This window comes from Sinocyclocheilus anshuiensis, unplaced genomic scaffold, assembly GCF_001515605.1.
Source record: "Sinocyclocheilus anshuiensis isolate Anshui unplaced genomic scaffold, SAMN03320099.WGS_v1.1 scaffold278, whole genome shotgun sequence".
Lineage (NCBI taxonomy): Eukaryota > Metazoa > Chordata > Actinopteri > Cypriniformes > Cyprinidae > Sinocyclocheilus > Sinocyclocheilus anshuiensis.
Window position 1 is genome coordinate 1,443,382 of NW_015546072.1, and position 14,288 is coordinate 1,457,669.

Sequence of the window (14,288 nt, forward strand, 5' to 3'; positions counted from 1 at the left end):
TATTACAGGGGACACCGCCGCAGATTCGTCCCAGCTTTCCTGTTCAGGACATAGTTAACGATGTCCTATTGTTTAAAATTTGAGAAGGAAATCAAATATATGGGACAATATCCTTAACTGGGGTTACGAAAAACGGGGACACCTGTGACTCCCAAGTACGCAGCCTTGAGCTCAAGAATATTTGTAATCTATTTACAGCAGCCGCTGAGTAAGACGAACTGCGCTCAACGAGACATGATCCCAACGCGAAGCTGCACTCTCCAAGACTGGTTTTTATTTTAAAATAACACTACCATATTTCGATTTTCAAAATGGATCGTGCTTTGAAAGGGGAACGTGAGGGGGCAGAGCCAGAGATGGAGGAAATGCAAGACTTGGGGTCAGGAATAATTGATATCGACGACGAAGAGCAGATTGAGGAACTTCATAAAAGGTAGTTTCCCACGGGTGCTTTCTAGTTAAAAAGTTTTACATGAAGGATCATTTCAGCTAGGTCTTTTTAAATATGATTGTGCTGGTTGATCTATAAACCCCCAAGGGCTGTGTTGTAATATATGTATTATATGTCTATTTATATATTATAATATTTTCGTTCATTAGCATTTTCAACTATTTCCAACATTTTGGTAACCAAAAAAAGTCTGAGGTAACCATAGGAACAGTTTTGGCAGCGTTGCCAACTTATTTTCAGGTAAAGTTGGTAAAGGCAGGTCGTTTTGTTGCTACATGACGTTGTGACATCATGATGATGTCATTATGTAACCATGACGCAAAACTGCATCATTGCATAGAACACACATTGAAATTACTCAAATCTTAGCAAAGAATATAATTTGAAATATGTTCGTTTAGGTTTGTCCGTAAAAATAATAAACATTTAATATATATTATTTGTAAAAGTAATAGGCCTATAAAAATATTTGTATTACATGTTTTTAAATGCAACATTGAATTATTGAAATTTTTTGAACAACTAAATTTTAGCCTATGTATTTTCTAAATAACTAGTAAAACTACACATTATTAACAAATACAGTGTTAAGCAGTGTATTGGTAGTAATCGAAAAACTACACTCCTAAAAAGTCCATAAAAATAGGGCACAGTACACTCTAAAAAATGCTGGGTTGTTTCAACCCAATTTTGGGTCAAATATGGACTAACCCAACTGTTGGGCTAAAATGTGGTTACATTTTTAAATTAACTTTTTAGCCCAACAGTTGGGTTAGTCCATATTTGACCCAACATTGGGTTGAAACAACCCAGCATTTTTTAGAGTGTACTGTGTTAATACGAAGGAATTTTCTGTATACATTTTTCACCAGCATTTTACCTGTATTTTAAATTACACATTATAATTAGATAGATAGATAGATAGATAGATAGATAGATAGGCAGATAGATAGATAGGCAGATAGATAGATATTTTTTTTTAATATATATATATACATAATGAGATCAACAGTATACCCAACTGATTAACAATTTTAGGTACAAACTAACAACTAAGGTGTATCATAAATGAACAATTATTATTGAAAAAGGGCAACTAGTAACTTGATTCACATGTGATGTGTGTACTGCTAGGCAACTCTCTCCAAGTCTCTACCAGCTGATGTGCTCCTTGGCTGGCTAGCTGTTCAATAGTTTCTTCTTTTTGTGTGGTTAAGCACTAAACATGATATTTGCTAGAAACTAGAATATTCTACACCACATTTCTTTGTTGAAACATTTCTGAACTCTTTGTGGTTAGTTTAAAGGAAGTTGTGCAAGATCCATCAGTGAAGCCTAAACTCCAGTGCCTGATGGTGGACCCGTCGTTCTCTATGGTGACGGTACAGAGTGAGGACAGTGGGATAGTATGGGAGACTGCTTCCAGTAGATGCTCAACTCCATGGGCTTCAGAGGGAAGCTCGCTGTCTGAACAGTACAGCCTGGAAGGTTCTGGAACACAGGGGAATATTGTGATCATAATGGATGAAGACAGAATTAAGAGGAAAAAGACAAGCAGCAGAGGCAAGCTGGGTGACCGGTTTAAAAAGTCGAGCACCAGACTACCAAAAAGTCGGATAGGTGAGGAAAGACCTGCAATGATTGAGGTGTCTCTGCCGAATATCAGATCTGAAAACAATGAGGACGGTCAGTCTGCTGCAAGCAAGGATCAAGATCTTTTTAGTTTGATATCAGAAGGTTTTGAAATACTCAATATTGTTGTACCTTCAAAGCTTGCTACAGTAGATGAGGAAGATAGCGGTGAACTGGCGGAGAATTTGACCTACTTGGATGACACCCCAAAGATAAAATCCAAACATAAGCATGAACCTGTTGCTACAAACAGTTGTCCTGGGAACACAGAGACAGACATTGAGGAAATAAAGCAAAATGAAAGCTTGAAGGAATCATCCCAGATCTCTGCTGATAAGCAACCAAAGAAGGATGAAACTCATATGGACTATCTTGAAAAATTCACATTGTTAGATGAGCAGGCGACTAGTGATAGCACTACACTGATAGAAAAACTTGTACCAGAAGTTACTGTCCAGCCAGAGGAACCTCGGGTGACTCAGAATGAACCAAAAGCAGATGAAGCCATTGATGAGGATTCTTTTGTAATTATCAGTGATGTTGAAATTGCAGGTGAGCATCTTGATGAAGTGTTCTATGGAAATAAGTTCAATGCAGAGCCTGTGGTTCCCCATGAGTATGAGGACCGAAATGGAAGAACAGCAAAAGAAAGCTCTAAAACTCTGAAAGAGAGTGGATCAGTCTTATTTGGAAGTCAGGAATGTATCCTCACACCTGTATATCTCCCCACCGGACCACCAAAGATCATAGATCCAGTTCTTCTTGAGGAGCCACGAGCAATGTCCTTCCATTACTCAGACCTTTATGAGGATGCATTAGGAGACCGAAAGAAAGAAGACGACTTCTCAGATACGGAGAGTGTCGTTTCCGAAAGGTCTTTCAAAAGGCGATACTCTGATTCTGATGACGGAGATGGTTATTTGGAGAAATTCATATTGAAGGATGAAACACCAGTGGTTGCTAATGTACCTGAGGCTAAAGAGCAGGAAGATGGGGGAAAGTTTGCATGGTCACAAAGTAAATTTGAACTCACTGGATGTTTAGAAAGAGCACAAGAAGAAAATGATGCAGTAACAGCCGAACAACCATGTGTGCAGGATAAAAATGAAAGTGAAGTGCAGTGTGAGTCCACAGGGTGTTGTTCAGAGGGCCACTGTGCTCCAAGAATCCAACCAGAGGTGGAAAAGATCATTAGAAGAAAGGTCACATCAGACGACTTGGTTGCGAAGCATAGTAGGACAGATGAAAAGCAATGTGATTTTATCAAGGACAGTATCACAAAAAAAAGTGACACTGATGACACACGACCTCATAAAGTGATTCAAGTCCTTGAGCCAGAAAGCAAAACCACCAATAAAGAAGAACACAGTGGACAAGAACAAATAAGTCCGAATGCTCATATTCAAGTGCCTGGGGGTTTAGCGCATGAAGATGTTATTAAAGCTAAAGATGAATTTGAAATTCTGCCTGAAACAAAGAGCTCAGAGAAAATCCAGGCTGATGCACCACATGCAGTTGAAAACATGAGTGTTTCTGAGACCAGTGCAGATAAACGTCACGAAGCAGCTGATGTCATCGCTGACATTGGGACAAATGACAAAGGAAAGACTAATAAATCCAAGACGCAAGACAAAATTAATGAGGCAAATACAACTCAAAAGATTGATAAAGACATAGTAAAACGAGAGCCACCAGAAATATTTTCTCAAGAGATTATCAGTATCAAAGAACCTCTGTTAGATAAAACAGAACCTCCTAAAACTGAAGAACCTTTGAAAGCAGAGGTCAAGCCTTTAGAAGAGACTGAAACAATCACAACAGATGCTACTAAAACTGAATATTCTGCATCTAAAGCCTTAGAAATTGACTCTCACGTCCATGAGAATGGAGAAATACTTGCTGTAGTTGGGGATAAAGTGAGTGAAGGATTAATACCCAAGAAGGAGGAACAAAAGCAAGTACTTGACAGAATTGGTGCAGCACAAGAGGTTGAGGCCCGTGTCGGTACAGCAAAAGTGTTAACAGAATCTGAAATGAAGCCAGAGTCTGAAATTACATCAGTTCAGAGAGCTTCAGAAAAATCACATTCGTGTGAAACAGATACAGCAAACACTGAGCTTCAGACTAAACCTGAGATTACAAGTGAGGAGAAAATATATCCAGAATTACTAAATGAATTCAGTGCAAAAAACGAGAAAGCCAAAGCGGACACAGGTGCAGATAGGCCAAAAAATGAGGCACCAGTGCTAAAACAAAGGTTGGAAAAGCAAACGGGACATATTGACATACCTGAGATTGAACCTGGGGTTGCAGAAAAATACGGGAAAGTTGAGAAAATTAAGGTAGATGTTACAGTGGAAGCAAATCAGAAAGCCGGCACCACAAAAGAGCCAGTTCAGAATGAGATACCTGCTGAGAGAAGAGTGACAACAGAGATTAAAGAAATGATTGATTCAAGCCAAGAATATAGCTTATTGTTAGCTAATGACATGAAGGCTTCTGCTCGAGAAAGCATAGAGCAGATGAGAGTAACAGAAAATGTACAGGACTTATCAAAAGTCAAAAGACTGTCACCTGTTGTACCAACAAAGGAGGTACAGGTAGAAGAACATAGTGAAATAAATGACGTGGCCATATTAACCAGAGAGATTCCAGTGAAAGAATCATCCCTTGGTAGGACAGATATTGAGAGCAAGATGTTACCTCTAACCTCAACAGAAACTTCAGAGGAGGGAAAGAAAACACAAATGAATGATGCACAGTTTGAAGATATAACAGACCTACCAGAACCCATTACGCCTCCTCCTCCAGTTGAGGAGGACGACACCTCAGCAATGAGAGTTTCACCTTTAGAGCCAAAGGATAGTGTGAAAGTTTATGAAGGTATACAAAGAGGAGGAAGCCTAAGTAGGAATAAAGATGTCTTCTCACTATTGCGAAGTTTTACCCCTCAGGAGGACCTGTCGGCCTTGAGCTGTGACCAAGATTTGCAGCAGGAAATTGCGGAGGAGCTTGATTTTGAGATGGTCACCGAACAAGAGGCAAGACAATCTGAACAAGCTATAGCTGAGGATGGGCAACGTGAACAAGTCAGACTGACAGATCAAACCCTGGAAACTGGCTTTGAATTTGTTGAGGATTTAGATAGTGCCCAGATGGCAGAATATGAACAAGAGGAACTTGAAATTCAACCAATGGATGCATTCTGCCTTGTTTGTCGTTGCTCAGTACTGTTGAGTGAGGCTGAGCATCAAAACCATGAGATGGCCTCTTTGGATGAGGCCTTTGACAGTATTAAGGTAAGCTAAGTTCCCTGTACTTTGAAAGAGTGCTAAGACATGATTTCCTGACATCTGCTTGACATCTGATCTTTCTCAGCTGGCCTGTCTGGAGACCTTACATTATGAGGTCACTGATTGCTCAAGTGGTTTATACAAAAGGACTCTTTCAGTGTCTAATATTTCCAAATTAATAAAACACATAATCAGCTGTAAAACAAAATAAAATGTTGAAGTATACATCAGGTAGAGACAGTGAAAGATTGCTTACTTTTATTGGCCTTTGACAGCATTCATAGCAGATGAGTCAGGACCGACTGACTCATATATCAAGCCTTGAATGTCTCTCTCTGAAAGTAGACAGCTGTTTCCATGATTCATCTGTAGTTTATTCCAAAGGACTACATCAATGTGATTTGACATTTGCAAGTATGAACATTCCAAAAGAGAAATGGTATTTACAAGTATGGAAGGAATAGAAGTTGCTCAATCATTCAATATAAATGCTGAATATTTAGGCCTATTGTGTTCTGCACCTCAGAATATTTCATGATGTCTAATTAATTCCCCATGTGATAATGTTTTCAGAATCAGCTGAGTGAACTGATATCAGGTTTACAAGGAAGATCAGAGAACACTGAAGACTTTGTATCTGAGCTTGAGCTGGCATACAACACAGTGGAGGTATTCACATTGAAATGTGTTCATTTAAACATATACAACATATCCTTTACCATTTGTGGTTTTCACTTTTTGGAATATAAAACAAACAAGTCATATCTAGTGACCAAAATATCATAGACACCTACTGTATAAATATTGTGTTGGACAGTGGAGGACCAAACCACTGCCCTTGAAAATGTGCTCCCACAACATCTTAGCATTGTGGAGGCGACTTTTGCACTCAGAAATCTGGAGTGAGAGTTTTGTAGTGCTTACGTTAGTGCACTGTCAGCTTGGGGTATTTTCTCTGCTATTAAGGCGAGAAAGGTTACTGAGAACTTATGTGTATCTTTATTGTGCTGTTCCCACAGGAGAACTTTAATGATTGTGAGAAGATCATAAAGGAGCACAATGAGGAGGTGGTGAAGCTGTTGATGGATCAGTATAATGAGATGTCTCAGGCCATGGAGGAGGAGAAAAAGGCCAAACTGGAGCAGCTGTACGACCAGATTGTCTCGTTCCAGGAGAATATCGACAAGGCCAAGGAGACTATGGAGATGACAGCTAAGGAGGAGGAAGAGACAGACCCGCTTAAGTTTCTTTCTGTGAGGCTTACCTCAGTTGTGTGTTAGTTGCTTGCTTAAAGTAGGTCACACATAAAGATTAGTTTTGATGTATTGATTTTAAAGCCATAGTTGCACTGAAAGCATTTTAAAGTGCTTAGCTAAGATTTGTTAAGAGAGACGATGAGCTGTTGATGAACTAAAACTGTTAGTCTAATCAAACCATTTTTATTCACCCCTTCTCAGTCATCAAAAGATATCAATATGAGGTAACTGAATGGCCTGAATTTATGTCGCATCAGTGGCTTGCTATTGAATGCTAATTACAATACTTCAGAAATGATTGGCATATTAAATGAATCAAAACAGAAGCTTGTTGTAATTGCCTTGTTGAGTTTGGTGTGTTAAAAACAATGTTTGAATTAAGTGTTTATAGCCATTAAATGAATAGAAATCTAATAATTTACTGCATGGGGTATTCACACGCTATGAAAATAATGTGATAAACTGGATTTCTTCTTAGTTTTTCAGTGTCTCCTTCCAGTGATCCTTCTATTCATTTCTTAAATAGACTGAATACAGCTTTGGAATCCACCATGTCACTTGAACTTGGTCCACGAGGGCTGCTGGTTTTTGAGGATTATGCCAAGGGCAAATCAGGCAATGGGAGGAAAAACAGACAAGCCATTCCAGGTGTGCCTTAGCAAAGATGTCCATTGCAAATAAACACCCTTCACTTTTTACTGACTTGAATTATCACTCATTTTGTAGTGCCTCAAAAACCGCATCTTCAGCCTCAACAGGCCAATTCTGCAACCAGCACTTCTGTTACTGTGTATTGGAAAGTCAATGAGGATGACATTATTGACTGCTTCCAAGTCTACTGCATGGAAGAGCCACAAGGAGGGGCCCAGTGTTGTTTTGGACCACGCTAACTTTCATTGTATGGCATAAATATGTTGAAACATTTTTCAAAATATGAAAATTTTTAAGCCTAAACCATCCATTTGCCACTGGCATAAAAACATGCCAATCTGACTAATAAAAACACTTATTAGTATGTAAAATTATGTCAGTGGGATGCTCAGATGAGCCGTGTGCTTCAGTTAAAGTGTGTTAAATGTAATTGAATCTGCAGCGATCTCAGAGGAATACAGGGTGACTGTGAAGGAGAGCTACTGTAATCTAGAAGAGCTGGAACCGGATAAGTGTTATAAAGTGTGGGTGATGGCGGTGAACTACACAGGCTGCAGCATGCCGAGTGAGAGACTACCCTTCAGAACCGGTCAGTTGCTCATCGTGTAAATCCCCTCTGACTCGCCTGATGTTTTTTGAGAGCAAGAGGTCATGCTGCCATATGTATGTATGTCATAATATATCAATTTATAACGAGATGACCATGTGGAGCCTCTTTACGAGATCACTAACAGTGAATGTGAATGCCAAATGTAAGTGTTTTTAATACAGATTCAAATATATCGTGTTGACATTTAGCAGAACAAACCTGGGATTAGCAGTTAGTCTGTTTTTGATCAGGAACTCAATTCACTGTGTTTCCTCAGCTCCTTCTGTTCCGGTGATCCAGACAGAACAGTGCACAGTGCTGTGGGACACGGCCACGCTGCGTTGGAGCGCCGTTCATCCCAGTGCTGTGGACAGCTTCACACTGGAGTACTGCCGCCAATACGCATGTGAGAGAGAGGGACTGAGGTACAGTTAACCGGTCTTATCCTCAGCTCTCTGTACAAGCATAAACAGAACTAGGGGTAAAGAGCAAAATGGCCAAATATGATGCCATCGTTTTTTCATGTTTTGGTTAATAGTGTTATGATAATTTTTTTTATTATTTTAAAGTCACCATGAATTGACAATTCTAATCAGTGTTATTTGAATATTTTGAGTTATTATTATAGTTTTTATTAATATTTTGAATTAGTTTATTTTTATATTTTCTGTCTTTGAATTTTAGTTCAAGTTTAAAGGGGTCATATGAGTGACCGGTTCAAAAAACACATTATTTTCCACATACTGTACATTATTGTTTCTCCTCTATGCCCCACCTTTCTGAAACGCGTCGATTTTTACAAAGCTCATCGGTCTGAAAAGCGAGGTGTGTTCTGATTGGCCAGCTATCCAGTGCGTTGTGATTGGCCGAATACCTCAAGCGTGTGACGGAAATGTTACGCCCCTTACCATATTGTGATGCTGTGTCCCGGCCGGAGTGACGAGACAAAAACATGAAAACCTATTATAAACGAGCCATTGGTTGCATCCAGTGGGGACATAATTACGGATTATGTAATAATGACTTACACTGTCTTTTTACGCATTGTGTTGCATCGCGCCGCGTAAACATAAAACCAGAAATCTAAATCTAGTTGTGTCCTCTTTTGGAAGGCCAAACAAAGTAGTTTCGCTTTCATAAAGAAACACACAGCATCTCCATGACATGGCGGCGGCGGCAACAACAACAATACTACAGCGAAAATCAAAGTTACGCCTTCTTTCTTTGCGTGAACATTTGGGCGGCGTTATGCAAATCTTCCCACACAGTGACGTAGACATGTGGGGGCGTGTTAGAACGAGCCGTTTTAGGAGGGCGTGGACGAGTCTTAACTTTTATAAAGAATATCTCTTTGGGTTTGAGACTTTAGTTTTTGCAACTTTAGGGACCTTATCTATGCACGAACAGCTTGTAACACTCCAAAGAGAAAGGAAAACTTGAAATCGCATCATATAACCCCTTTAAGCAATTTTGTTGTGCGTTTTTGTCATTTTATTTGTTTTAGGAGTCAGTATAGTTTTTATACATTTTTATTTTAGTTTTAGTTATTTAGTACATCAAGTTAATTTAAAGGAAAATGAGAAATGTTGCTTTGACTACAAATAGTTTAAATTAAATAAGTCTGTTTTATTTTATTTTATTTCAGGTAAAGTTTTATTACATGTAATGAAAGATTTAGTTAACTATATTAACCCAGATTAAAATGTTTATTTTTTTATGATATAATTTATAAAATATTATATTATATACTTATTGATAGCCATCAGTAGCATTTGCTATAAATATTTCATGTAGCATATTTCACTAAGCTTGTATACTCAAATCCATTGAACACTCAGATGAGGTTTCCCATGATTCCTCAAGGGTGCACATCCGAGCAGGGTAAAGAGAGGTTAAATCTGCGCTTATTGAAAACAGTCTCTCCTTACACAGATCCATATCAGGGATAAAAGGCTATGAGCAGAGGGTCCTCCTTCAGCCCAATGAAAATTACCTCTTCTACATCAAATCAGTGAATGCCGGAGGGGCAAGTGAGCAGAGCGAGGCGGCCCTTATCTCCACCAGAGGTCAGATTCACTGCTATTACAACATCAGTCTAAGATTCTCATACTGTATTATTCCTATTAAAGTGCAGTTACATTTACCTGTTGTTTACAAAGTTCCATGGACAAAATCCAGTCGTAACAAGAGAAGCATGGCAATATTTGACAGCATCACTAAATTCTCACTTTTCAAATGATGTTCATTCTGTTTTTTGGTAATTGGTTGTTGTATGTTAAGGTACAAGGTTACACTTCCTCAGCGAAACGGCCAACTCAGTGCTGAAGGTTTCAGAGGACAGGAACTCAGTAGAGTACCCATGTGACATCTACAATAAAATGTCTTCTATTATAGAGTAAGTACCTTAAACAATTGTTTTCCCTATTACAAAACTAACACTGTAGATACATACCTTATAAGTAGAAAAAAAGTTAATTTGCAACTTCAAACTGCCTGACATATGCTGTTTTCAGTGATGCACAAGTGTCTTGATTTACAGCAAATGCTGATGTATTTTAATTAACTTGTTCCCAGATGTCCAGCTGTTATGGCTGAGCTTTTACCTTCTCTTGGACATTACTACTGGGAGACGGAGGTGTCAAAGTGCAAAGCCTACCGCATTGGCATTGCATATCCAAATGTATCACAAACCAGCACACTGGGGGAGAACAGTGTCTCCTGGTGTCTGCACTGTGTACCTACATCTATAAGGTATCCCATTCATGTCATGCACTTGCGTGTATTTGTGCATGCGTTTCATTATCCCAATGAGGATATCCATAAGATGTAAAGGTCATGTATTTTTTTTTCTGGACCAGTAACATTTAAAACTTTGTCCAGCCAGAAAAGTGTGTTTATTTATTAGCTGCTCATTACAGTTTAAATAAACAACCTGGTAGGACATTTTGGAGCACCATTCCAAACTGTGGAAACACTGTGTAATTAAGGCTCTTTGGCAATTGGGGAGGTAAATTAACTGGTGCCTTCAAAAAGAATCAAAATGCCACTTTGGTATAAAAAAAAAAAGTGTTCTCTCATTGAATCTGTTTTCTCATTAAAAAGATCTCTCGGTCTTCCATAAAAACTTTAAAAAATAGTCTTGTGTACTTCAAAAAAAATCCCTGGTCTAAAACTATGAAGGTACTGTGTAAATAATGTCTATAATGATAAAGTTTGCAAATCAGCAACTAGGGTGCTTGCCAATGGAAAGAACAATTTTATGAGTGCATCTGCACAACATGTGAGAAAAGGGAATCAATGTGTTTACATTACATTGCATATATACTACTAAGTTTGGGGTTGGTAAGATTTTAAATATTTTTGAGAGTCTCTTTGTTCAAAAATACAGTAAAAACAGTATATATACAAAACAAAGCAAAAGTCTTAGGCCACTAGTATTTTCACCAGCTTTCAATCTTTTGCTGTAGTGTGTCAGTAGGAAATAATCAGTTTACATTTCCAAACATTCTTTTTGCCATTAATTGTAATAATCCAGTGAGATTTGTGTTTGCACAAGGAGTCTGACAACAGCCAGTGCTCCACACAGAGATCTGATCTCTTCATGAAGAAACAGAACAAACTGAGACAGACTAAATTCAGAAGAACTGTGGCAACGTCTCCAAGATGCTTCAAGAAACCTACCTGCAAAGCTACAGTACTGTTAAAAGTTTTAGACACTTGTGTAAAAATGCTGTCAAAAATAATATCATAAATAGATTTTCTTTATCAGTTAACTTCTATTAACTAAATTAAATCAACATTTGGTGAGACCATCCTTTGCGTTTAAAGCATTTTTTGCCCTAGGTGCACTTGTGCATAGTTTTTCAGGTAGCTTTGCAGGTAGCTTTCTTGAAGCATCCTGGAGACGTTGCCACAGTTCTTCTGGATTGAGTCTGTCTCAGTTTGTGCTGTTTCTTCATGTGATTCCAGACAGACTGGAATGAACAGCTATATAAAAGACATGCAGACTTACTATTGTGGGCCAAAGCTTTGAGCAAGCAGTCCAAGCAGCCCTCGACACTGTCTGAAGTGCTGTCTGCCGACAAGAGCTTCAGCGTCTTCAGGGCTTCGCTCAGGTTATCCGCTGATAGACGAGAAATAATGGACAGCTTTATCTCTTCAATAGTTTACAATTGCACAAAATCATGAAACGACAAAACACATATTTTTATAAGGCACGGTGTTCTAAAGGAGCCCAAATCAATTATATTATATACAACTAATAACATCATTTTCTAAAAAAATCAAATAAAAAATGTATTCTTTTGTGAGTATCAGATATAAAACATCAGTTTTGAGGAACATTTATTTGTTCATCTCTCTATCATCATTGTATTGCATTGAATGACATGAAGACACAGAACAAACTGAGACAGACTAAATCCAGAAGAACTGTGGCAGCGTCTCCAAGACGCTTCAAGAAACCTACCTGCAAAGCTACAGTACTGTAAAAAGCTTTAGGCACTTGTGAAAAAATGCTGTAAAATGAGGATACTGTCAAAAATAATGTCGTAAATAGATTTTCTTTATCAGTTAACTTCTATTAACTAAATTAAATCAACATTTGGTGAGACCATCCTTTGCGTTTAAAGCATTTTTTGCCCTAGGTGCACTTGTGCATAGTTTTTCAGGTAGCTTTGCAGGTAGCTTTCTTGAAGCATCCTGGAGACGTTGCCACAGTTCTTCTGGATTGAGTCTGTCTCAGTTTGTGCTGTTTCTTCATGTGATTCCAGACAGACTGGTGATGATGATGAGATCAGATCTCTGTGTGGAGCACTGGCTGCTGTCAGACTCCTTGTGCAAACACAAACCTATCATTAAATACTACAATTAATGGCAAAATGAATGTTTGGACATGTAAACTGATATTTCCTACTGACTCACTACAGCAAAAGATAGAAATAACTGATTTTTTTTTTTTTGGTGAAAATACTAGTGGCCTAAGACTTTTGCACAATGCTGTATATACAGTGGGTACTAATTTATTGAGATGCACCTGTATATATATATATATATATATACTGTATATATATATTTGACATATTTATTGTGTTGTACTGTATGATATGTATTGTATGTATATTATTTGATATATTTATCATGTTGTATTAACCCTTCCTCTCTCCAGCTGTAGATTTGAACTGCTTCATGACCGTGTGGAGTCTGACATCTTTGTCATGGACATACCTGCGCGGATTGGCACTCTGTTGGACTACAGTCAGGGTCAGCTGTTCTTCTTCAATGCTCAGAACGGGCAGCTCTTGGGCACTTTTCGGCACACCTTCACTCAGCCTTGCCACCCTGTGTTTGTCCTGGAGCAGCCGGGTAATCTAGAACTAAAAATGACCATGGAGGTGCCGGAGTTTGTTAAGCACTGCTAGTTTACATGACTGAAGTCCCAAAACTCTGGGCTTGCTTGTGTGACATGATATGAATCAAGTGATTCTTTCTTAATAGTAATTAAATGAAACCATATTGTGCTGTCACCTGAAGAATTGCTCAGTTGTATGGTGTGACTGAAGAGATAATGAGAAATATTTAGTCAGGGTGACCATACGTCCTCTTTTTCCCGGACATGTCCTGGCAAGGATTTCTAAATTACCAAAAAATTTCTTGGTTTGGGCTTTGTTTTCCTATTGTTTTCATACTCGCTGAAGGTAATGACCAATAGCAGGCAGTGTACATAATCGACCAATCATGGCATGCGTGAAGGTGGGATCTACAGAGAACGGTCAAAGCAATGTATAAAGACAGCAGAGAGCACGTCCATAGGAAAACAAAGCCAAAACCCAGACATTTTAGGCAATTTAGAAATCCTGGCCAGGACACGTCCAGGAAAAAGGACATATGGTCACCCTAATTTAGTTTTGTGAAAGGAAGGATTGTTTTTGAAGGTGTGCTTTTAATTCCCTCCAGAAAGTAGTTTTTTTTGGAGCTGTTGCGTTGTTTTTGTATATATGAAACAGAAAGTGCATGCGACCAGTTTTGTTGCTTCTCATACAGTATGTGACGATCCCCCGGATCACATGATGTGCAGACATTCACATTCAGAGTCAGTGCATTTATTTTGGAAGCTACAGGCTTCCAGGTTGTTTGAATAAAACAGATGTTGACTGCTAATAATGCTTTCATTGCTAAATGGAGACACGTGTTTTGAGATGATGGGCAAGGCATCACAAATGAGTGATGAAAATATTTATTTTTCTGTGGTTTACTGTATTTACATGATTTGGTAGAAAAAGGTTATTTCACCGTTTCCATTTAAAATTGTTGGTGGTCTGGATCTCGCTTAATCACAAACTAAGCAAAGGGAAATGAACAGTTAAGAGATTTGAGTTTTCACTTCCAATGGGTCACCACAGTATCACATACATATT

The 14,288-nt window shown here is 38.5% G+C and overlaps 1 protein-coding gene across 1 annotated transcript; it reads left to right on the forward strand.

Moving 5' to 3' along the window:
- Window positions 1–13: 13 nt before the first annotated feature.
- LOC107699728 (cardiomyopathy-associated protein 5-like) lies at window positions 14–13,640 on the forward strand. Its single transcript, XM_016501070.1, has 13 exons — window positions 14–433; window positions 1,752–5,382; window positions 5,950–6,045; window positions 6,396–6,629; window positions 6,834–6,856; window positions 7,159–7,280; window positions 7,359–7,493; window positions 7,726–7,872; window positions 8,150–8,297; window positions 9,805–9,938; window positions 10,153–10,267; window positions 10,447–10,623; window positions 13,040–13,640. The coding sequence occupies exons 1-13, from the start codon at window positions 312–314 to the stop codon at window positions 13,290–13,292; spliced, it is 5,337 nt and encodes a 1,778-aa protein (XP_016356556.1). The 5' UTR covers window positions 14–311; the 3' UTR covers window positions 13,293–13,640.
- The last annotated feature ends 648 nt before the right edge of the window (window positions 13,641–14,288 follow it).